Raw genomic sequence first — 25,349 nt, 5'->3', positions numbered from 1 at the left:
AGACAGCATCGGCAGCGTGATCAATTCGATGCAACTAGCGATGCGATGCCTAGTGCCGGTTCGTGATCTGCGTACTCCTTCCTACCTTGCTGGCCTTGCCGCGCCTGGACCCCCACATGCTCTCTGCTGCATCGTTTCGCTTACCAGTAGACCATCTCGCGTGTTTCGTGCCAAGTGCGACGACGCTACGTGCTCTACCGCGTAGCGACCCCGTGGGCGTCGACGTCGAAGTCTTGGATCCTCGTGTCATTGCGTGAAACAACGCGGGTGAGCCGACGACGCGTACGAGATCCACGCTTTAATTCTTTTCTACCCTGTTGTTCCGCTCTGCAGGGGACCGAAAAGCGTCGCGTTAGACATGATCGTAAAGAAACAAGCCTTTCGGAAGATGCTGAAAATGATTGTACGCCGTGTGACCTCTATGAAGTCCGGCATGGTTATTTTACTGCCCAGCAGACCGAGTGAAGGCTGTGAACGGAGAGCGCACATGGGTGTGCCTGTAGAGCCGTGCGCAGTTTAAGTTTGCGTGAAACTTGTTGATATTTACTCATGCTGCCGGGCATATCGCAGTGTTTCACAAGCTCAAAAAAACAAAATTGTACTGCTAGTGCTATGGGGGACACCGTGAAATGGTAGATTCCGACAGAAACTTTGCTAACGATTGGCTATTTTCTTGCGGCCCTCCCCGCCTTCTTTTTTGTTTTCTTTCTGCTGGAGAGTTGTTATAACAAACCTTAGCTTACCCCACTCTCATCAGGCGTCACATAGCAGCTCTTGTGTGCTTACTGATCGAGATTTTTGTCTTGTTTTTGCAGCGCATTTGTGATTTTGTTGTGCATCATATTGTGCACGTATTTTTTCGCATCGTACACCGGCGTTTAGAGTTTCAATGTCATGCACAGCAAACCGCAGCATCAAGCAAAGGCTGTTTTAAAATAGTGTTTTCTTGCGTCGCGAAGGAGTAAACAGATTTCTTGTGCAATAACTGCACCTCGTGACTACCGTGTTTTCCGGTTTTCTTTTTTCCCTATCTCAGAGTGCGATATTTTCCACGCTCAAAAAAAAAAAAAAAAAAGGAAGGGCTTCCGTGTGTGTGTGTGCATAGTGGTATCACTCCTGTGCTAGATAGTGATCTAGGACCGGACGTACTGAAGTATGTGCAGGCATAGTATGGGCTGAAAATATGCGTGGCCGTAGTCTTGTTATAGAGCGCCTTCCCTCTACTAAGAAAGCCTGAAAATCATTGAAGAAGCTTGTTAACTGTGTAGGCGCCGATTCCCCAGGGTTTGATCGTTATGTTGATACGACTCTTGCTTCAATCTGTGGCAAATCGACAATTCCTTGGCCTTAACAAAGCAGCTTCTTCAGCCTGAAGAGGCTCGTAAATGCATGATCTTGGGCTCAATCATAAGTGGAAGGTTTCATACAAAGTTCCGTGTGGGGACAGTGAGTTGTGCCTCCACGGGTTTTGCTTTGTGCGTTACTCGTAGGTCAATACTAAACTATTAATTACCTTGCAATAAAATGCCATTGTGAGAGCCTAGAGCTGTTCTTTCTACTTTGTTTCCCTGTGATATGGGTGCTTGTGTCCCTGTTTAATCCAGCAAATGAATGTATTTTCATTTGAGGTAAATTTGGGAATGACGGACAGCTTTCAGCTGCAACCCTGTTGCGGTCTCTGGTTGCTAAATCAGTGAGGGTAGAAAACGGCTGTTGACAACACCCTATTACCATTGCAGTTGTAGCTAGGATTATAGGGGGAAGGTTACTTGCTTCCTTGATCTTGCTTCCGCCAGAGTGTTTCTGCCTAGTTAGTGAGTGGAAGCGGTTTAGCCGGTTGAGTAAAAAATCAAGACAGACTAATCACAGCTCATGGGGAGGATAGTTTGTCTGCGTTCTTACCCAACTGGCTAAACCGCTTCTTCTCACTGGCTAGGTTAGGTAGAGTCAATGTAGTGAGCTAGAGCTAGGTGAATTCTGCCTCCTCTGCACTACTGAAGCTGCTAGTATCATTATTACTCTCCTGAATAGCACAGGAGGGTGTGGTCTCTCATACTACCACAGCAATGTGTACCAGTGCGAAACCGACTCACATGGGCATTCTGTTCACAATGACACAAAGATGTCTTAATCTTGCGCTACTTTTATGCTGCTGCGAGGCTGCCTCAGTAACACTGAAAGCCATTTCATGCTGCGTCTCTTCTAACAGCTTTAACAACTGTTTGCAATACGTAGTCTGCAGTATGTAACAGCAGGCAGAAGTCACGGGTCACCTGCTTCTCGAATGCTAGCACCTGTCACCTGTGCTCACATTTTCGGTCAACCAATTTCTTGAAAAGAATAAAATAATATTGATTTTCTTTTAGTACAATGTACACACGACAGTTGCACACATTGCATCGTATGCTTCCGAACAGCTGGGAAGGCCTTGCTTGGTGGATGAAGGTGCATTTAAAGTGCGACATTTCTTCAGTGGGGTTGACACAATTGTTGTTACGCCTAACACATGTAAAACAAAGATCCACACACAAGCTTCAGTGAGTGGACAACGCACTGTTGTCTACCCTGTTACAAATAGGGATTCTGTGGGTTTACGGGTTCTCTGTTTCTAGTTGAACAGCAACCCGAGTGAGTTGATGTGGGCATGTTTTTGAGTGAGCTTTGACTAGAGCCGTGAGATGAAAAATAAAGAAAAGAATTTGGTGCCGCTCCACTCTGTGGAAAAGGATGACCAGTGAGTTGGGTCCCGAAAGTGCACGAAACAAAACACATTTGCTTGTAACTCGTGATTGAGCATAGTTTTAAGTAACTAGCTGAAAGACAGAGAGAACGAAACTTGAAAGGACTTGAGCTTTATTCTTGTAGCCAAACATGGGGCTGTCCATTTCCCTCCCGTAGAAGTCCGTGTACTGACAACAGACGGAAATTCCACAGTATTTACAAATTCACCGTGAACTACGTACTTAAGTAGATGAAACTCATCATAATGATATAGTCATAGTCGTCTGCGGCTAACTTAGTATAATGTTTTTCAAGATACCTACATCAAATTGAGAGCTATAAAGCATCTTACACTCTCTAGAGTGAGCGCAGTTATCCTTTGCCATCGGGACTTCCTTTGACGCATGCATGTGCGGAAACCGAGACATAAACAGCTTCGCTGCAAAAGTTGTGCTTTGGTGAGCAACTTGGGCTATGTTCAGACTACCAACGCAAAAGCCATATTGTGGTCTGTGGACGTGAAAAAATGGCATGTCATGCAGTTCGGTTGGCTGGGACGTGAAATGACATCATTCTTTAAAGTTATTACCACAGTTGCGGCAACAGTCTGAACCCGGCCTTACCATTGGGATGCGTGGCGCTAACTCCCAGGTGTCGGCGTGCCAGGGGCGGCAGCAGCAGCAGCATGTTTGCGCAGGTGCTCACCCGGTGTCTGCAAACATGCGCCTCTCTGCGCACCGTGGAGAAGGCGGCCCTGATGGAGCTGCGCAAGAAGACTGGCTACACCTTCTCCAACTGCAAGAAGGCCCTCGAGGCCAACGACAACGACCTCAGCAAGGTGCGCAGTGACCGCTGCGGTCGGGGCTGCGGGTAGAGGGGCTGCTGCGAAGACACGGTGAAGCCTTGTTTGTAGAGCTTCATTCCGGCCACGAAGGAGATTTCTTCAACTGAAAAAAACACATGAAATATTGAACAACTTTCAAATTTTGTGCAGCAGTAACGTAATATGGGCGGAGTGACATGGCATGGGCAAGCACTGAAAATATGGTAATCAGTGTGTTTGCTGCACTCCACCCCATTCTTGTCCTTCTGGCGGAGTGGGGAATGGGGTGGAGTGTATTCGGCAGGCATTCTTGCATAATGAATGGCAGCCTACCATTGTCCCTGAAGAAGAAAGTGTATGACAGCTGCATCTTACCGGTACTCACCTACGGGGCAGAAACAACTTGGAGGCTCACTAAGAGGGTTCAACTTAAATTGAGGCCGACTCAGCGAGCAATGAAATGGAAGATGACAGGTGTAACATTAAGGGAGAAGAAGAGAGCAAAGTGGGTCAGGGAACAAACACATGTTAAAAACGTATTAGTAGAAATTAATAAGAAATGGTCATGGGCATGTAATGCGAAGGCAAGATAACCGTTGGTCATTAAGGGTAGCAGAGTGCATTCTTAGAAAAGGCAAGCGTGGCAGGGGGCGGCAGAAAGTTAGATGAGCAGATGAGATCAAGAAGTTTGCGGGGATCAATTGGTCACAGTTAGCACAGGACCGGGGTAATTGGAGATCCACGGGAGAGGCCTTTGCAGTGCAGTGGGCGTAGATAGGCTGGTGATGATGATGATGGTGGTGGTGTGTTTACTGCCTGTTAGCATTCAGGTGATACGATCAAATGGAACTTGAGGCATTACTACAATTGCACAGCCATCTGCCAATTGCATAAACAAGCTTCTGTGACATCACGGAAGACCACAGACGTACACGTGCTGTTCAATCCTTTTTTCTTTCTACTCTGCATCTGAAACAAGTGAATGCAGTTTCTGAGAAACTTGTTGCTGTGGCGAACGGCATCTAAATCGTAACTTTGTCATTTCTCTCCTTTCTTCGACCTCTCAGGCGGAGAAGTGGCTTGCGGAGGAGGCCAAGAAGCAGGGCTGGGCCAAGGCGACCAAGATGCAGAGCCGCTCCACCGCCCAGGGCCTCGTCGCCATCCACGTGGACGGGCCCTACGCGGCCATGGCTGAGGTCAGCTATATGGGTCGCTCTGAGCAAGGGCATGTTGAGGGCACAGTCATGCTCGGCATCGTTAGTATTCTGCTAGTTATGATATACAGTGATAGCTGGTTAATTCAAACTTTAGCTGTGCTACACGAGTGTTTCGAAGGCATTTGAGTCTAATGTCATTTGACTCAGGTGACACCTTTGAGCTGCTACACAATGTTTTTCAAATGCCTTTGATTGAAATGCCATTTGAGTCAAAGAAGGGCCACCAACGACCTTTGAGATTCTCAAAGGCCTTTGAAATGAGAACGGTCATACTTTCAGGTGCAGTTTCTGCATGCCGTAATTACAAAACAATTATTTACGAGTAAAATTTAGTGTTTAAAGTGCTCGACCTTCATAATTTTTCACCTGTTTTTGTTTTCTATCACTCACTCCCCAATTACAAGGTAACTTGGTACTACTCTCAACACCGGTGGTACAAAAAAGGCAAAAATAAAGAAACTGGCTGTTAGTAGTACATCTTTTGTGCGCGCTTGTAGATTGTTATCAATTTGATCACTAACAATTGTTTTCTTTCCCATTTTAACTCTGAAATTAAATTTCTGTCACGAACGAAACAGGGCGGCAGGGGCAACACCAAAACATGGCAGGCGAATGCAGAAACTTTCAACTGCCTTTCAGAATTGTTGTGTAGATCGGCGGAACGTCTCCTTCCAGTTCGAATGACATTTGAAATTTCGAAGGCCATTCTGCTCAAATGTCCTTTGAAACGCTCGTGCAGCACAGGTATTATAGTCTTTCGAATTTATGGATAACTCAAACTGTACAATTTGGCCCGGCCGAGCTCGATAAAATGGATTCTGTGAACTAGGCAGTTTGATGCCCGGTGCACTGCCGGAGACACACACCCGCTGCCTAAACGCAACACTATTCACATCCTGAAGGGAGAAAACACAGAGAGATGGTGCACTTCGGTAAAACCTAACTAAAACTCCATAACGAATGTTTCGAAAGACGTATTCTTTGTGTACTACATCGATGTGGGCATAAGTGCAGTGGTGTGTGGTGTGTGGGCCAATGACGACAACATAGTTCAGGTCGCACGCTTACAACTTGTCACTAACAGCGAGAAGTAGAAGGAATACCGTATGTTTGCGCGTATAACCCGCACCAAAAATGCGAAAATTTCAGTGGTAAAGTAGGGGTGCGGATAATACGTGGGGTTCTTCCTTTAGTGCAGCTTCACAGCAATGCAGGTTGTGCCGTGAAGCTCCTACGCAGTAACACTGGGTAAGCCTTCCATGGCAGCGATTTTGCAAAACATACGAGGACAAGGCATGGAGGGGATGGAAGGCGGTTCCAGTTGAGATGGCGCAAAAAAGGCTAACAAAATGCTGCATCACAAACGACATGGATGGAACCGAAGATGACCTTGTGTACAACAGTGATGAGAACTGCGGCTCAAGTGATAGCTCTAGCGAGAGCAGGAACACTTAGTGAATTGTAACTTTTGTCTTGCAGTCAGTGTATTCTGCTTGCTAAATGTACGTTTTTTTCTGTATACGTAGTATGCAATGTGTTGCTTGAGCGGCAGCTTTGGTGCAGCCTTTCCTGTATCAAATGTACGGGCAATACGCGAGGATTTTATTTTTCTTTTCCGGTGGGCTAAAAGGGGGGTGCGGATTATATGCAGGGGCGGGTTGAGCACCAGTGTAGCTGTCCGCTCCAAAGTCGTGACCAGAGTGAATGCCGCCCACCTCTTGATCTGTTTTGAATGACGTGAAAAGAAGCCTTGTGTTACCTTCGCTCATTTGAGCAAAAAGGGCTTCAGGGACAAAAGGCAGATGGCAACAAAGGAATTTTTTCAAGCATCAGGTCGTTGACATACCCTACTGCTCCCCAATCGCAGCTTACTGTAGTTATTATTCACTTGTACTGTACTTTAAACTTTCATAAACTCAAACTGAGATGGCTTCCCCTTCCGGTTCGAATGAACGAGCTTTTACTGTCTTGCCAAAATGATCGCTCAAGCCTAAAAATCTGCATCAAGTTTCAGTCGCCCAATTTTAGACTGTGCTTGCATAAAGATCAATGTTGCACGTCAGATCGAGCGTAACGGCACTTTGGTCCCATCCCTTGTGTGGCTTAGTTCATCGTGAGGACTAGCTTGATGAAACTTCTTGCTGCGCTAGTTGGTTCGTGCCATTCGCAGTAAAAGTTAGTGAAGATTTACGGACAAAACACACGAGCACCAGCCCGTTCCGTCCCTCTTGTGTCTTGTCCGTAAATGTGCACTAACTTTTATTGGGAGGGCTAGCTGTATTACCCGACTCTTCCTACTGCCCATATGCCATGGTCGAGAAAAATAAGCGGAGTTGAGGTGAATTGCTTTTACTTGTTCAGCAGGTCTGGCTTTCACGATTCATTTGTGGCAGTTTTAGGGGTGTAACGGGCACCTTTGATTTGTGGGTAAATTGCATTCATATGCATTGTTCCCCTAAGTAGTGTTTCTGTTTCACCTTAAGACCTGTCGCGGTGGCTCAGTGGTTAAGTTGTTGTGCTGCTGAGCCCAAGGATGCGGGTTCGGCCTTAACTGAGGTGGCCGCTTTTCTTATGGAGGCGGAAAACAAAAACTCCTGTGTGTCAAGATTTTGGCACACGTTAAAGGTCCCCAGGTGGTCAAATTCATCTGCAGCCCTCTGCTGTTGTGTGCCACGTAGCCCATGTGCATCTTCGGTGCGCTAAAAACCCCCAAAATTTACAATTTGAATTCAAGGTTGCTGTCATTAGGATTGTGTGGCTGTGTAAAGTAGGCCTCACGAGCAACCCACCTGTAGCTTCCCTGTACACTGCCAGTGCACCTTTGGTGTACTGCAGGTGTACTCCTAGGTGTACCCAGTACAACGGGTAGTGTATCATTATGACACTGTGCCTGCACTGGTGCAGGTGAACTGTGAAACGGACTTTGTGGCGCGCACCCCCGAGTTCCGGCAGTTTGCGGAGCAGCTGGTGCGTTCGTGTTTCAGCCACGCCAAGAAGCTGCCCACCTTGGAGACTGCCATCATGAAGGTATGCGTGTTGCCCCCCCCTCCAATTTAGGGTTGCACCAGTGCAGCCCCTGCTGAACTCTGGTGGCGCTCTAAACAGAGTCTGTAATGGGGAGGAGTGGGCAGTTGCTTCTTTACTGATGAAACCTTAGGGCAGGAGGCTCTGTTGAAGGATTTGTAAACATATATCTGCATGGGGCTGTTGCATGTGTATACACCTCGGGACTGAAGGGCTACTACCAGAGCTTTGTTTTTGCGCTCTTTATGATAGTGCAGAAAAAGTCCAGAAGACTTGCCTGAGTCAGTAATAGAAGAAATTATATTAGAAAAGGCCATTTGTTATGTCAGTTCCGCAGTGGGGTTGTCATGTCGGGGTAAGAAGGGGCCAGCCAAAGGAGCTAGAAATGGTTAACTTTGATGACAAGTGACTGTTTTGCTGACGCCCCAGGGTGGGCGTTTTTCAAGTTCCAGCTTTGGACTTGCACCATGTAGTTCTATATGCTCTTGTATAGATGACCGAGGGCTTGATGGAGGGGTGAACTAAAAAGTCCAGTTCGGGGGAAAAGAGTGGGCTAGGCAAACTCAAGATAGAATTGGCTGGAGAGCTTAGGGAGAGGGGCCTTCATCCTGCAATAGATGCAGACTAATTGACAATGATGGTAGTTGTGGTAATTTGGGGATGATGGTGAACATCGGGTAATTTGTAGCCTACCCCCTCATTTTCCAGGGGTGGAGTGGACACAAACATTATGATTATACGGTTTTAGTTTCTTTTTTAGTGTAATTCCATTGCTTTTGGACTCATCAAAACTTAATTCGGTAGATTGTAGCTTAAAGAAGCCATGCAGACAAAATACAAGTTTGTTTTATTCGAACGGTTTCGTGTTTTGTACTGCCCCCCAGCACTTGTCCGGAAGCAAACGATGCTTTATTCACTGAAAAATTAATCAATTTAAGTTAAAATTTGGATTCTCCAGCAAATCATGTGTTTTGGTGACGTCTGCAATGACATCATATGTGCTGGGGAGCCTTATTTACCGTTAGTCAACCTAGATGGTGCCATAATACTGCGGTGGGCCATTTTCTGCCTTTGCTTTTTTTGTGGCCACATTTGCACTTGGCTTCTTTTTGTTAAGGTAGAAAATAATTGTTTCGTGAAACATGGTGCTCGCTTGACAAATATGGCCATGTGAGACACTGTTGCTTACACCGATCGGCCAGTGTCGTCTGAGACAACCCCAAAGCGCTGCCGTGCTGTGCAGCTAAAACAGTATAGTGCGCCCAGTACCAACAGCAGTGCGCATCAATACTTCTATGCTTACGTCTATTTTCGTAACTTTCATTGTTTACCCCACCATTCTTACTGCTGTAAAATGAATATGCATTACATTTAACTCTTTCCTTACCGCCAGAAAAAGACCCGTTTTCATAAGGTGCAGGAAATTTTTTTATTGTTATATAAAAGTTTTTTCATGTTTATTGTAATATACCAAAATGTAGACAAATAAATGCGCTTTTAATGATATAGTAAGTATAAAATGTGTGTGTGCAACACAATAACAGAAAAAAAATCCCAAACAACAGAATTTTTGCAACTACCGCAAAATTTTTTTGGAAAAGTGAGCGTGGGGGGCACAAATAAGTCAGTAAAAAAATTTCAAGATATATGTTTTGTGGCACGTTTATATAGCTAACAATACTAAAAGTTTCAACAGTACACGTAAAAAATTGTTAGCACAGCAAAAAAAAAAAAAGTTAGCACTCGTCGCGCCATGCTCAGATCGACCCCCGGTCTCCGTCTTGGACAAAACTTCACGCGTTGTGCAGCGGGAGGCATCGAATCGCGTCCATAGGATGTAGAGACCCTGCGGATAGAGTAGAGATAATAACAGTGACAACACGCTCGGTCCCCTCGCAGGTGCTCAAAAACGCGATAAATCCCGAAAAAAAAACTCACCATCGAGCAGACGAAGACGTTCCAGGTTGATTGAGGGCTTCATCGTTGTCGGTGCTAAACTCTGATGATAGGGAATCTTCTTCAGGGCCACTGCTACCACTTTCATCAGAAATATCGACTGTAGCAACACTAGAATCGCGAGAAACACGACGACTCCTTTCAGACCTGGCGCCCGACAACGACGCCATGGCTGCCGCTATCGCTAGGGGCTCGCTTATCTTTCCAGCAAGGTCAAAAATCACCGGGTCTCCGGAAACCAAAACCGAAACTGACACGGGTTGTGTGCTTCTTCAGCTTCATTTCAGATGGCGCCTCACGTCCATGGAGCGCGTTGGGGCGCGGGAATTTCAACTTGAATCCATCGATCAAATTGATCGAAATTGAATAGGCGCCGTAAAGGAAAGAGTTAAGCGAAAATAGCTCGTTCGGCATGCTTATTAGCCACGCCTAATTTGCGCTTGCTTTTGCGGGCCTCAGTAAATTGCACAGCTGGGCACATATGACATCATATGTTCTGTTGCGGGAAATGAGCTAGTGGTTCGCATGGCCATTCCCTTTTTGTCTGATTATATAGCTTACTTGGGTGAAGTGTACGTTAAAAACGGTGTCAGTATGATTCTAACGAGGCAACCTTTCGAATGAACCAAACTTGTGCTTTGTCTGCATGGCCCCTTTGACCTTGGCCTTTTCCATGTGCGGAGTGGACGCCAACAGGATGATGATGATGGTGTTGTTCATAGCTTACCCTCTCCCGCCCCTCCACGCCCTCCCTAGGTGCGGCTGGGTGCCCCCGAACTTGCCCGCCTTCGCATCCGAGACGGCCACACGGTGGAGGAGGCCCAGGCCCTGGCTGTGGGCAAGCTGGGCGAGAAGGTGGCCGTACGGCGGGCACTCTGCCTCCGGGGGGAGGCCGGCACCACGGTGCTGGCCGGATACTGCCACCCACAGGACAGCCAGGCCAGCGGAAAGAAGTACCCCTGCTTCGGTATGCGTGCCCACTGCTACTGCCGCTCCCCCAAGTGGGCAGGTGGGGAACTCGGGGCTGGGTGTTATACTGTACTGAAGAAGGGAGGAATTTGTATGCCCACAAACACACCTTAATCACTTTGCACTGGTGCGGTGTCAGTGGTGCCGCTTTCTTTAGGTGGGGAATTGTGATCCAAGGAGGACAGTATACTCGGTAACAACTTAAGAACGGCACCAGAAGTTGCCGCTGTGCCTTATCACTGTAGCCGGATGTTTCTTCACGCGGCGCAAGTAGGGCGTTACTGGGAATATTTTGAACATGGCGTAAGCCGTTCCCGTGATTTTTTGGACTTAATATGCTTATAAACAACTCCAGTGACGACAAATAAACTGCGTGAGACAAGGCAGACGATATCACGCATTCATAGCAAACCCCTTTCAAAACGCACGTGCACTGACATCACGGGTCCGGCGCTTTGGTGGAGTGATACACTACATGAGGTGGTGCCGTTCTTGAGTTGTAACTGAGTATAGCATGTGCCGTTCTACGTCACTACAGTAGAACCCTGGGGATACATCCCCAGTCTAATGATGACTCGCTTCTTACGACGGATCACCGTGGTCCCTTCAAACTCCCCATGGTAACAATGCACTAAAAACCCGGATTATACAATGCTCGGGTGCACCTGGTCCGCTGCATATGACGGTACCTGCCGAGTATACGCCTCGAGCTTCGCGATCGCTGCGCCGCCTGCCGCCGCTTCTCCGCGGCGTTGACGGGATTTGAGCTGCGTGGCTGATAGGGGCTCGTGCAGTGTTTTGGTTCTGTTTCGCTTCATTTCGCCTTTCCGCACCCTAAAAAAACTTGTTATGGTGACGTCTATAGGCAAAGAGTAGGTTTAGGTCACTTAAAAAGCAGCTGCGTCTTCGTAGAGTACACGATCGCCTGCAAGAACTACCCGGGGACGCGGTTCTGCGCGCTTCGTCGCCGCTCTTCCGGGCGTCACCGACGGTAGCAACATATCACCCCTGCCACCTCCAAAACATCAGGCACAAATGAACTCTGCTGTCGCCTCGTTTAGACCTGATACTGGCAAAATGAGAGGTTGGCTTTATTTTGCAGCGTGGACAACGTATGCGGCTTCGTTTCGAATATGTACGTCGGAGAAAAATATGTTTCGGGGATGCGATTACCCAATCCCGGACAATAACTTATGCCTTTTATAAGAATATAAACCATGCGAAAATGTTAAGTATATTCCAAGCCTGTGCGTCGTTAAATGTGTGCCCACACACGCCTTATAGCAAGAACCAAAGCAAGTTAATGAAACCACGGAAAAATAAATGCTGCGCAAGTGCGGAATTAGGAAACAGAATAGCTCTAACAGAAATGAAAAAAAAAAATACAGTGCTACTTCTGACATGCTTAAGACGTTCGTCCAAACTTGAGCCAGGTAGGGTTCACTAGACCAACTATAAACTATACGCGAAATGCACTGCTATTTCGCGAGACTACGGCGGGGGGGGGGGGGGGGACGCTGTGTACAAATGCGGAGCGGAATCAAGCAAATCTCGCGTTCACTTTTCTTTTGTTTTTCTACTTCAACGAACAGCTAATCGTACGGCGGACGCATTTATGGAAGTATAGAGGATAGGCTGTTCAGCAAGCGATGAAAGGTGTCGTTGGAAGAGTGTGGTATAAGTGATAAGGCACTCTGATTTCAGTTCCTGCTTTATTCTGCCGGCTCCCTGTGCCATATGACGATATTTAGAAGAAGCATTAGTCGCGGACGCGAATTATATTCTAAGCCCGTCGCCGCGCTGCTCGCAGAGTATATGTGTAGCAGATACATTTGTGGGCGCTCACCTCACGAAAAGACGACTCTGTCGTGTGCTGATCCCCGAGTATAATTATGCGTTGTCCATCGTACTTTTGTTGAATATTCCCGAAATTAACACAGACTGGCTTGTAAATGGGGGTGATCAATATCTGAGGCAAACGTAACTGGCAAACGTAACTGGCGTGCTGTCAGGTATGAGTGCTCCGCTGATTATGTCAGCGCAAAAAACTGATCTAAATCGTAGTGTATAGCCGTCGCATGAACATCTGAGGAACCGGTGGTTACGGAGAGACTGCTAGTAAATTCAGGTCATTATACAGTAGAATCTCGATGATACGAATCTCGCGGGACCGCGAAAAATATTCGTATCATCCGAAATTCGTATGAACCAACACAGACCAAAAAATTGAGCGCTGAAAAAAGTTTTCGTTTATTTCTTTTCTTACTTTGGCGTGAACAAATCCGTGATTTTTTCTGCTTTTTTTTAACCCCCACGTCACAAAGCAGTCCTTTCTGGAGCGCGTAACGCTTCGCCTAGCTTCACGCTTGTCTCCTCACTCCCGGTATCCAAGCTCGCTACACGCCGCAACAGTCAAGCGTGAACCGCATGGTGCGTTTTTGCACGCGATTCGCACGCCTCGGCTTTGCGCGCGCTGTATTTTCACGGCCGCATTGACGATTTCGCGCCCGCGGTATCTCCTACCTCGGTCAGAAAAAGACGCTGACGACTTGCGAAACGCTCGAGACAGCCCGCTGGCTCCGCCCGAGATGTTTAGGCTTAGCACTCCGGCAGATATTTTATGGGCGCTTTCACTTGCGGCGCGGGTGGTGTTTTATAGTACCGTTTTCGCCAACGTTATCAGCTCCTTTACTGCACAAGACACTTCGTGTCTGCCTTGAGCAGCATTTTAAAGAGCGGCTAGAAGCAGTCGCTCAAGCGGCCGTGCCACTTCGCGGCCGAAGCCGCCGCCATGTTGCCGCCGCCGGCCGCGGCACGCGCAGCGTGCGAGAGGTTTCGCGGCGCGCATGGGGCGTGCGGGGCGCGTTTTCGCGAGCAGAAAACAACAGCCCGGCCGTTTCTGGAGAAAGAAGAGTGACAAATGGGGAGAGAGAGCCGTCACTTGCTTGTTCGGCAGTCGGGCGCCTCGCCGGCTCGTTCGTATCATCCGCCGGGCCACGCAGGTCCGTTCGTAACAGCCGAAATTTTCCCCATTGCAAACAATGCAATTTTGCCGGGACTTTTCAGAAATTCGTATCATCCCGAAATTCGTATCACCCAGAATCGTATCATCGAGATTCTACTGTAACTACAATCGGCTCCATCATACGCCGGTTCTGCGACGCTGGCCTGTGACACACACCTAGAGCTTATACAGACCGAATACACCAAACTAAGATGGCGTCAGAAACATTTGTGCCCTCGTAAACACACCCCATTTGCGAACAGAGTGACTGCTCCACATAAACATGGATTTCCAACGCCCGCAAACGGTAAAGGTCAGTCGTGAACGTGCCGCAAAAGCAGCGGCGGCACTGGGGAGCGGGACGCGGACTCCCGCGCCTGCTTTCGAAACGGGCCGCTAGGGGGATTTCAGTGGTGCCCCTACAGGCCGCGCTCGAGGCGTATAAACTTGCGTTTTTCTCGTCTTTTACGCCGCTTGGCCACTTCGTCCTGACCTTTGTTTCTTTTTAACCATTGTTTGACGCTGATTTATCTGCAAAGATCGTCAGCACACAGGTACTGGCAGGTGGCAGTTGATTTTCGACGGCCCCATGCAGCAGCAGAATGCCAAGGCGCAAACCGCGGGAAGTAAAGCCTAGGTGGCCAGCCGACTGCAAATTTGAAGCTCCCATTGAGGCAACAAACGGGAAAACACACACGACGCAACCCCACAACGCCGACTGAACAGCCACTTTCTTTGCCCGTTCAATCCAAGTTTCTTCTTTTCAAAACGCTCTCTCTCCCCCTCTCCCTGCTTTGTAGGGTTCTTGCTTCTCTTTTTTCATTAAATACGCAGAGTTGAATGAATACAAGGTCTATAATGAGCTGAACAGTTTTCGTACGTCATAGTGAAAGTGCACTCCTCTCTCGTCTGCTCTCTCGCCGCCCCATGTTCTCTCTCGCGGCCGCCGGGTTTACGTTCCAGGTTTCGAATTTTATGATGGGTGGTTGGCACCGTCAGGTCCCTCCGGTATACACCACATGCTTACCAGTTCCCTTCAAAGCCATGTCATCGCTCTGTTACTTTTTTTTTTTCTCGCCCTTTTTCTACCTTATGTCGTACTTTTGTTTGCTTCACTTGGCCTGGGCAGTTTCATACTCCGACTGCTTACTAGGTCGGCATTTACCCACACCCCTATTACGTGACACCCCAGTGGTACGATGATTTCGCGCGGTCCCTTGAAAGTTGTATTATCATGGTTCCACTGTATCTGTGATGGGAAGAGGGATCCTGGTTTTTCACCTTGTTCAATGCAAGGAGATGAACTGTCTGTTGTGAAGAGCCAGATTTCGATGCCACCAGTGAGTGGGTTACAGTGGGGACCAGCGATAATGCATCATTCTCTGTGGTTAAAAAGTAGAGTGGGGACAGTTCCCAGACGCTGTTCTTGTTCGCGGAAGGCGTCTTACCAAAGCTCTCGGAATGAGCATTGCACGGTCAGCTTGGCAGAATGGCCACCAAGCTGGGCCTTACCATTCTCATATCCCGCACCTTTATTATCCAGGCACTCGTGTTTTAAAAGATTGGTGGGTGAAGTCTTATTTAAAGACAGTAAACATGTCCTTCACTCAGTTTTAACACGTATTCTTCACATGCTAGCTGCAGCCAGATCTCGCTGTGATGATGATCCATCGTGACGACAGACGCTTTGCCGTCATATTTTCAAAGTGCTGTGTTGATTGTTACATGGATTCGTTCGGCCAGACAAACAGGAGAGAGGCGAGTGAGAGGCACTCTACGAAGCAGTGTTGACTGTGTTTTGTTGCACTTTTGTCTGCTCGAAAGCGACCGGTTTGTGCGAGGAGGGGGGGGGGGGAGAGAGAGAGAGAGAGAGAGAGAGAGAGAGAGAGAGAGAGAGAGAGAGAGAGAGAGAGAGAGAGAGAGAGAGAGACTTTATGGTGTTTTTGTAGGAGTGGTTCCCTCTTCCCAGGAATCCGTGAGCATCGACCGCTCTTCCGCCAAACAGAAGCTAATCCGAGAGGCAGGGGCTGGGGATGCGAAGAAGGGGGAATGGCAGGTGCTTGTTTTTAAGTGCAGGGCACTTTAGGGCCTTGTCGTCCTAGCTCACTCGCTGGACCCAAGTAGAGCCACACGGCGTTCTGTTGTAGCGGCTGTCGTCGCGGCGTCCCACAGAGGCTTCGAAAGCCAAGCGGTTTATATTGTCGTAAGCGTTCGAAACTCGTGACGTGAACCGCTGGCACTTGTCATACATATCCCCATTGTTTAGCGCAAAGAAAACTGCAAATACATTTGAGGCAAAATATACGCTGTTAACCGGCTGCGCCCGCGTTCATTTAGTTAGGAATGCTCGCTGGGTTGGTTTTTGCGATAGTAAGCGAGAAAAAAAGTGCAAGTGCAACGCCGGCAGGTGCGGGGGGAAAAGCAAGCACAAAAAGAACAGAGCTCCTGCTGGTGCAGCTTCAGGCAGGGGGCGCGCGAGCACTGCGTAGGCGGGAAATTGGAAATGCGTTGGGCAAACCTCCGTTGAATTCAGCAGGAGAGAAAGGATACAGGGCGACGAAAAGCGTGATGGGTTGCAGCAGTGAGCGGATAACGGCGCCACAGCCCACTATGGTGAATCACTGCTCTGCACTTCCGACAGCTTTCACATTGAGTGGAACGGCTTTAATTTTTTTCGACACTCTTTGGCACCATGTCTGAGTGTACTGCCCGGCTTTTGGCAGCATTTGCATTTGCTGGATATTGGGTTGGGGATCTCGACAGGAGGACTGGACACTTCTGGTGACCCGGACGAAGACAGCTAGGGCAACACGTGGGTTCCCGGCCTAGGGTTCCACTGCCATTGTCGTGCTCATAAACTCTTTCTCTGTCATTAACTCTCCCCCTCTCTCACTCCCTCTCCTCTCCCTCTCTCATTAACTCCCTCTCTCCCTCTCTCTGTCCCCCGTGCAGGTCGGTACGGTGCTGTGGTGGCGTTCCGCGAGCTCGCAGACAGCCCTGTCGGGGAGGAGGAGATGGAGGAGCTGGGGAGGAACCTCTGCCAGCAGGTGGTTGCCCTGAACCCTAAGACGGTGGGGCTCCTTGACGACTACTTGAGCTTCGAGAAGAGGCTGGAGGCACAGGAGCAGGAAGAGGACGAAAAGTTGATGAAGAGTGAGCAGGAGGCTGAGGCCAAGAAGGCTGCGGAGGGAGCGTCGGAAAACGCACCGACAGCAGCCGAGGATGCTGCCGCTGCAGCGGAGGAAGAACAAGAGGTAGGGTGCAGTTTTGGTCGGTTCTGGGGAAAGCTCTAACCCTTTTTGGACCAGACCTTTTACCCACTTTCCAGCTGTTCTGGTCCGCAACTATTTTAACACGAAAGTGTTTTATTCCCGGATAACCAAGACTTCACTGACGTCATATCCGTCACGGAAGTGATGCCAGTACAACGAAGCAAGCGGCCTGTAAAGGGTGCACCCCTGCACACAAGGTCTTCTCGTAGGGAAGCAACCTTTAGTACCAAAGAGCACGTTATACTTGGGGTTGTTCGTTTTCGGGTTTTATATTTTGACACGAGAGTGTTTTATGCCGGGATACACCAAGATTTCACTGACGTCACATCTGTCACGGAAATGACGCCACTGCGACTTTGCCGAAGTGACCTGCCAGCAGGACGTTGCTCGCCAAGCACACCCACAAGACAGTTGCCAACCCGCAAACCATGCTCTGCTACAGATTTTGCTGCACATTTTACTTTCGTGTTTTACCGATTCCTATGACAGAGGAATCAACCACGTTTTTTTTTTTTTTACAATTTCCGGTGCCGCGAAGAAAACCAGAAACTGTGCAAGAGAAACTCGCAGGATATTTATTTTGTTTCTCTTGCATTCTGCTTGCAACTCCTATTTACTGGTATTTGAGCAGCATGTGAAACCACTCGAAGCATTCTCGTGGGTGCAGGCCAGGGTTGTTACTGCAGGTTTTGCAAAAAAAACAGTTTCCCTCCTGCCTTCTTTTGTTTTTATATCTCTGCAAACGTCACAGTCCTTGCTGCTTTGGCCTGGGAGCTTGTAGATGAAATGGCCCATCCCATCTAGCCTTTCCTCCCACTCCATACATACATACGGACAGGCCCCACTTTTTGGCTCAAGCCCTCAGGTCACCCAACCAGCTGTTGGATGAGGTTATGGCGGTACTGCAGGTTTCGCTGCTCTTTCTTGCCATGATTCTGCAGCTGTGGGCGCCTCCAAGTAAAACCACTGACAATGGAAACCTCTAGATGCCAGGAAAAAAAGCTGTCGCCACCATTTCATTGTCTCTCGACAAAATGCGTAGCTCACAGGGTAATGATCCGTACGGCGCTGTCCCCACCGCCATTGTAGTCCTCGTCACACTAGCTTCTGTTAAACCGCTGTCGTTAGTAACTGATGGAGGCACGCAATTCTCTTCCTCACTGAAGTCATCATCGCTTTCCCTAAGTGCACCACCATAGAGCGGATGCGATGAGAAAGCGATCATGCTTCTCTCTCAGCAAACAGCGCGCACGTGAAAACGCTCTGGAATCCAGAAGGCCTGTGCTGAACATTGTGCTGCTGCTCCCCTGTGCAAAAAGAAGTAAACCTCAACAAACAGAATTCACTTGTCTCCCTCAAGAGATGGTGCATCATGCATACAAAGCATGCGGATTCATGGCAGTTAGAAAAACTGCAAAATTTAACCTCGAGCACCCAAGTTGAACGTACCTTAACAGCGGACTGCTATGGCCGCTTTGTGTTTTCGGAACGGACCACAGAAGGTTAAGGGGGCAGACTGGTCTTGTAGCTATTTTTTTATTTTCTAACCAATTTTAATGAAACTTGCACAGCATTATGGAGTTTCTCGTGCTGATTTCAAATCTGCGATTAGATTTTTTGCAACGTGATTGTTTTTGGAGATAATTAATGATTAATTGCCATTATTTTGGATCACAATTGCAAAATAACCACTACATACAGAATGGCGATTACCACCCTGTGGCTAGGCAGACAAATGACAAAAGAATGCAGCATTGGAAGAACTTTTTTGATTTAGCTATTTTTGATCATTCTACAACACACTGAACCTCACTCCTCCCGCGCTGTGCCGAAAAATGGCTCGCAGGGGGTGTCAATTGAACGCAGTAATAATTTTCCAAAGCCTCCATTTGAAAAATTTGTGTCCAACATTGTACTCTCCACACATTTATGTATCAGAAGCAAAAAAAAAATTACAGTTGTACCTGCTGTGGGTGCCAAGATATCTGAGGGCGAAATGCTAGCTTCACATTGCAAGAGATGTGCTGTTTCACCATTGAATTCTGTACAAACTGAGCTGTACAGTGCACTTTAAAATGCTATTTACAATAAAATATGGTGCCGTGTGATGAGATAATTTGCAGATTGATAGAAAAATGGCCGTGGAGGCTGAAAGTGCCATTTTTCAAAAAAAGTTTGATCGTTTTTCAGCCCCAAAGACCCATCCGCTCCGTTAAGATGCAAGCTGAGTGTGGAACACGATGATGGTAAACACAGCCTCTGAAAAACGGGAAAAGAAAAACAAAACTCTGTAATAAATTACTGGCAAGCTTTATCCCTGTGCTGCTTGGTAGTTTAAAAGGCCTTCCAAAAACCTCCAAACCAATTGTCTGTCGAGTGGCACGTTGGCTATCCATTAGCCACATTTGTGAAGTAAGCATTCAACTGTCGGTTGGAGATGCTGTGTAGCACAAGCATTAGATGTGATGATAGCGGGGCTGAGGGGGCCAGCCTGCGCAGTTGTTGTGGGCGTCCCTAGCACGTACCGTATACGCTCGACTAAGGGCCGCGCTCTAATGGGCCGCTCCCCCAAAACTTGGCAGGCCAAATTTTGAAAAAAAAAAAAATCTCGCCAGCAATCGGCAGCGTCGTCGCGTCTCGCGTACGGCGCGCGGCGAATTTCGCGGGCGCCACCAGATGGCAATAGCTGTCCTGCGGCTTCGTCACGCGGCGCTCTCTCTGAGCCTCGGGCGCGCAACTCTATCTGGGAGATCTTGTCGCTTTTCTCACCGGTGCCATTGATCCTTTGTGCCACTGCTGATTTTGACGACTGCCTAGCACAACCGCTTGTGATGGAAAAGAAAAAACGCTTAACCGCGTACGATGCTGCGTTCAAACTTCAAGTTGTCGCATACGCCGAACAGAATGGAAAACGTGCAGCCGGCCGGAAGTTCAACGTCGACGACAAGTGCGTGCGCCGGTGGTGTGACCAAAAGGAAGAGCTGGCCGCAACAAACAAGACTAGGAAAGCATTCCGCGGCAAGCCTTGCAAATTTCCAGCACTCGAGAAGGAGCTGATGAAATATGTCACGGACATCAGGAAAGACGGCTACGCGTTGTCAACCGAGATGCTCCGCGTCAAGGCCCTTGCAATCGCACGCCACATGAACATTTCACCTACGGATTTCAAGGCAAGCGAGGGATGGCTTCGGAGATTTATGAAGCGACAACAACTCAGCATCCGCCGCCGGACAACACTCTGCCAAAGACTTCCACGCGAGTACGATGACAAAGTGATAAAGTTTCACCGCTTTGTTAACGCGCTGCGAGCGGAGCACGAGTACCACCTATCCCAGATAGGAAACGCGGACCAAACGCCTGTTTTGGTTCGATTCTCCTGAAAACACGACGGTCAACCAAACTGGCGCGAAGAGCGTCCTTGTGCGCACGACCGGTGCCGAGCGTCAGCGTTGCACCGTTATGCTGTCTGTCACAGCGGACGGAAGGAAGCTCCCCCCGTACGTAGTGTTTAAGCGAAAGACGCTACCCAAGGAGAGCTTCCCAAATGGAATCATTGTCCGAGTGCAGGAAAACGGCTGGATGTCCGATGAACTAATGGTGGACTGGCTGAAAACGGTGTGGGCTAACCGGCCGGGAGGCCTGCTGCGACGCAAGGCACTGCTCGTATTGGACAGCTTTCGTGGCCACCTTACAGAGCGCGTGAAGGCTCGTCTTGCAGAAGGTCGTACGCATCTGGCGGTCATCCCCGGTGGTTTAACAAGCATGCTGCAACCACTGGATGTGTCTATTAATAGGCCGTTTAAAGCAGAATTCAGACGCCTGTACTCTGAATGGATGGCAGCGGGCCACCACGAGAAAACGCCGACCGGACGACTGAAGCGGGCGTCGCTTCAGCTGGTCTGCTCTTGGATTTTAAACACGTGGCATGCGGTGTCCGCAGACATTATTGTAAAGAGTTTTAAGGTGACCGGTATTTCCAGTGCCATGGACGGCACTGAGGACGATTTGATCCATGAACATGCGGATGACGCGAGCAGCGGCGACGAGACGAGCCCGAGCAGCGACACCGATGAAGACATCTAGCGAGGATGTCCGCAGCTAGACGCAAGATATTCCATGGTTATGTATATATGGCATGATTAAATAGGTTTTTGCATGCGTGGATCGAAAATTGAACAAAAATTTCACACTTCTGTGCAAGGGCCGCACCCCATCAAAATCGCGGAAAAAAAGTGCGGCCCTTACACGAGTGTATACGGTATGTCTGTTGTTTTAAGTGCAGAGCACTTTAGGGGCTCACCTTGTCGTTGTCGCTCGCCCACTGGACCCAAGTAGAGCCACACGGTGTTCTATCGTAGCGGCTGTTGTCGCGGTGTAATCTAGAGGCTACGAAAGCCAAGGGGTTTATATAGCCATAAACGTTCGAAACTCATGAACCGCTGGCACTTATCATACATCTCCCCGTTGTTGAGCGCAAAGAAAACTGCAAGTACATTTGGGGCAAAATATACATAATTAACCGGCTGCGCCCGCGTCGCTTTAGTTAGGAACGCTCGTTGGGTTGGTTTTTGCGATAGTAAGTGAAAAAATAAAGCGGCAGTGCTACGCTGGCACGTGCGGGAGAAAAAGCAAGCACAAAAAGAACAGAAGTCCTGCTGGCGCAGTTTCAGGCAGGGAGCGTGCGAGCACTGCGTAGGCGGGAAATTTGAATTGCATGGGGTGGTAGCAGTGAGCGGATAACGGCACTACAGCCCATTATGGCGAATCACTGCTCTACACTTCCGTCAGCTTTCACGTTGAGGAACGGCTTTAATATTTTTGCATTCCTTGCCAGCATGCCAGCTCTACGCACACGGCAACGGAGGAACTGTCAGAAACTCCACTGCTCCACGACTACAGCATAAAGTTTTGTACTGATATTCTGTGGGAAAAGAGAAGGGGGGGGTGTGCAAATCTGGTGCCATTGTCTGTGTGAGGTGCACTCCAGCAAGCATTCCATCGTGTACCGCAGAGGAAGATTCCACTGTTACTTGGCACGGTTTACCAACAAGCTCGAAAGTTGCCTGTCGCTGCAAAAGAAAAAAAAAACATTATTGTAAAAGATTCTTTAAAGTTGTTTAATTATTACAAAAATGCACCAACAAAAAGATTGATGTGCATTTTCCCCTTGTACACTTCACCGAGCGGAATTTTCTAACGATTCGCACAGGCAGAAGGAAACTTAAACTAAAGCTTAAAATAAAGCTTGGCTTGAAAACTGGAGCCACTTGTAATTAGAAAGTGAATGAAAGTAGAATGTTTTAAGGCCGTGCGCGGTCTTCCAACAGGTACCGTTGGGAACAAAACAGCCTGAATGATAGCAGTTTTTGGAGGAGACAACGAAACTCCCGGATTGCCAAATTGCTCTTCTTATCGACAACTGTGCCGAATCATTGGGGGAAGCAATTTTTCTGCCGCTAAATGGGGCTGCAATTGTTAAAAACAAAACTGCCTTTTCCCTTCGCCCCGCGACGTTCCATTTGAATTTGTCCTGGCTAAACATGTTTCTCTCAGCATGCTTATCTGCTTTATTGGTGTCCGTGAAGTGGCGAGCATGACAAAGCATTGTCGCAGTCCCGCACACTTTGTTACACAGTCGTTTGATTGTACACACTGCGTCTCAAGTCTGTGGCCTGGTGTTGGCCAACCAACCACTTTCCTCAAACCTTGCACGCAGCCACCCGTGGAGGAAGAGGTGGAGGAGACGCGGCTGCTGTTCCAAGAGTACGTGGTGGACCCCACCATCCGGGTGGGTCACGTGGTGGCCAGGAGTTGCATCGACATCATGGACTTTGAGCGCTTCGCGTGTGGGGAGTCCAACGACAAGGCTTCCGCCGAGTAGCCCCGCTCTTAAAGACGACGCCGACGTCTGCCCACTTAGTGCCTTTACTCTCTCTGCGACCGTCACTGCGGCGACTTTTGCCGATATAGGGCCGGCGTGCGCGGCATGTTGATGGTGGTCTGGAATGCGTCGAGGAGGGTTTTTTTGCAAACAGCTGGGCATTGTCGCTTTTCAGCTTAGCGAGAAAAAAAATTGCTAATAGCGCCCCCTTCAAGCTGCTACGATGGAATTCGAGAAGCAGGCTTAGAGCATGACATTTTTCGGGGTCAGTGTTCGCAGATGTTGAAACTATGAACCTCGGCAATCACTTCTTCCCTCCCCTGTTTTCACCATAGATGAAAAAAAGAACGCTGTTGTAGATGGACCTAGTCTTAGCGAGTAGCAGATGGAATTCGTGCATTGCGCCGTCTATTGGTAGTTTAGCACCGTTGATGTGTGTGTGGTGGAGTTCTCTCAAGCCTACACTGTTCTGACTCTCACTTTCTCTGACCCCCTCGAATGTGCGAGCTATTGTTGATGTTATTTTGCATGGCATTGTCGTTTATAGCTCTCAGCAAGCAACCGTACGAATCTGTTACCCTCCATGCAATGTCTACATGCATCACCTCACGCTCATTATCTACTGCGGACGCAATTTTTCACATTAGCGGGCTGCGTTTGCACTGGCATTTGGCGCCCGTGTTCTTTTGCGCATCGCTGTCTAGGCATTATTACTGGACCACTGTGGCAGCGTGTACTGTATGTGCGTATTCTCATATTTGTTCCGCATTTGCAGTTATGCTGTTGTAGCCGTGTTTGCCTGATGTATAATTTATGTGCCCTTTAGTTGAGCGCAAGTATTTTGTACGCGCAACGATGTATACCTTGGCATTCTGACCCCCGTCACACGTGCATGCTGTGTCATCTTGTTGGGTAATAAACCATGTTGAAGCCTGACCTGTCTCGTTGGGTGTGTCGGTGAACGTGTTCCTTAAAGGAGCCATGAAGACAAAATACAAATTGGGTTTATTAAAAAGACTGCTTAGTCCCGATAACAATGATATCAATATCATCGCAATCTTCGGACAAATAACGGAGATATTAAAGAAAATGTGTGAAGCAGTCGCGACCCCCCTAGCCCATTTCCCGCAACTTTTCTATGACGTCGCGGAACCTTGTTTGTGCGATTGGCGGCCACCTAACTGACCTGTCGCGGTGACACGACTGGATGTCTGTAATAGCGCCTCTAGTTCCATTTGATCGCATCACTTGAATGCTAACGTGCAGTTAACGCACTGAAAATTAAAGTTCACGAGGGTGCTGCTTTGGGCCTGTTGGTATGACATGACGGAATCTTGAAGCGCTAGGACACAGGGACAAGCGAGTGGGACAAAATTGTGTTTTATTGTTGGCCCGTATGACGTCATTCTTGCTCATGACACATCACTGTGGCGCAAAATTTGAAAGTTTTTAAATACTTGCTTTTTTTTCGTCAAAAAAACATCTTTTGTGGCTGTAATGGAGCTGAGTGAGATACTGAATCCTAGTTCTTTCAAATTAAAACGAAGTTGTAGTTTCTCTTCATGGCTCCTTTAAAGAGGCCACGCAGAGAAAATACAAGTTTGTTTTATTCGAAATATTTCGTGGTTCAAAGTGCCCCCAGCGCTTGTCTGGCAGCAAATGATGCCGGATTAACTGAGAAATTAATCAGTTTAGGTTAAAATTTTGATTCTCCCGCCAAATCGTGTTTTCGTAACGTCAGCAATGAAGTCGTAATGGATGGCGCTATCATACTCGGCCATGGACCGTTGTCCGCCGTTGATTTGTTTTTGAGCATATTTACACCTGGCTTGTTTTTGTTACAGTAGAAAGTAATCGTTTTGTGTACCATGGGGTATGCTTGACAAACAGGGTCACGTAAGGCAACGTCACTGACGCCAATCGGCCAGTGTCGTGCAAGACAACTCCAAAGCGGCGGACAGCTGTGCCGCTAAAACAGTGCACCCAGTTCCAACAGCAGTGCGCGTCGGTGCTTCTATGTTTACGTGTATTTTCGTAACTTTCATTGTTTACCCCACCAATCTTACTGCTGTAAAATGAATAAGCATTGCATTTAGGCGCAAATAGCTCATTCGGCAAGCTTATAGGCTGTGCCTAATTTGCAGCCTCAGCCAATCGCAGAGCTGGTGCATATAACATTGTAGGTTCTATTGTGGGAAATTAGGTAGTAGGTCGCATGGCCATTCCCTTTTTTAAATGCAGAGCATTTCTTAGCCTCGCCTATTCCTGCGTCGGACGGTGTCAACAGCTCCGCGTCCGCAGCAGGTGCGCCTCTCCTTCCCTCCTCTCTCTCAACAGCAGCTGGCGCGCGCATGCGTCGTAGTCAGCCCGTTCGCTCCGTCGCGGTCTCGGCCTAACAGGTGCGGGATAGCAGCGCGGTGGGTCGTGGAAGGGCGCGTGCTGCTTGCGCATGCGCGCTCTCCCCCCCGTACTGCTCTCCCTC

At 48.4% G+C, this 25,349-nt stretch overlaps 1 protein-coding gene across 2 annotated transcripts; it reads left to right on the top strand.

Annotated features, from left to right (window-relative positions):
• Positions 1-35: 35 nt before the first annotated feature.
• Positions 36-23,803, top strand: Mefts (elongation factor Ts, mitochondrial). 2 transcript variants are annotated; one of them, XM_077684069.1, is made up of 7 exons: positions 36-267; positions 3,373-3,559; positions 4,612-4,740; positions 7,666-7,788; positions 10,498-10,708; positions 16,667-16,968; positions 22,703-23,803. In XM_077684069.1, exons 2-7 carry the CDS (start codon positions 3,407-3,409, stop codon positions 22,865-22,867), a joined length of 1,083 nt encoding a protein of 360 aa, XP_077540195.1. In that variant the 5' UTR covers positions 36-267; positions 3,373-3,406; the 3' UTR covers positions 22,868-23,803. The 2 variants fall into 2 exon arrangements, with proteins under 2 accessions (XP_077540195.1, XP_077540196.1); XM_077684070.1 differs by having other exon boundaries at positions 74-282.
• Positions 23,804-25,349: the final 1,546 nt, after the last annotated feature.

Source organism: Haemaphysalis longicornis, unplaced genomic scaffold (assembly GCF_048455015.1).
Source record: "Haemaphysalis longicornis isolate Haplotype H1 unplaced genomic scaffold, Haemaphysalis longicornis Haplotype H1 scaffold_9, whole genome shotgun sequence".
Taxonomy (NCBI): domain Eukaryota; kingdom Metazoa; phylum Arthropoda; class Arachnida; order Ixodida; family Ixodidae; genus Haemaphysalis; species Haemaphysalis longicornis.
Note: the sequence above shows the minus strand (reverse complement) of the source record. Positions and strands in the feature narration are given on the sequence as shown.

Bases quoted from the DNA above. Each gene is read 5' to 3' on its own strand.
- Mefts (XM_077684069.1), top strand. From the start codon at position 3,407: ATGTTTGCGCAGGTGCTCACCCGGTGTCTGCAAACATGCGCCTCTCTG. The intron at 10,709-16,666 runs GTATGCGTGCCC...TCCCCCGTGCAG, and splicing joins AAAGAAGTACCCCTGCTTCG to GTCGGTACGGTGCTGTGGTG. The intron at 16,969-22,702 runs GTAGGGTGCAGT...CCTTGCACGCAG, and splicing joins CAGCGGAGGAAGAACAAGAG to CCACCCGTGGAGGAAGAGGT.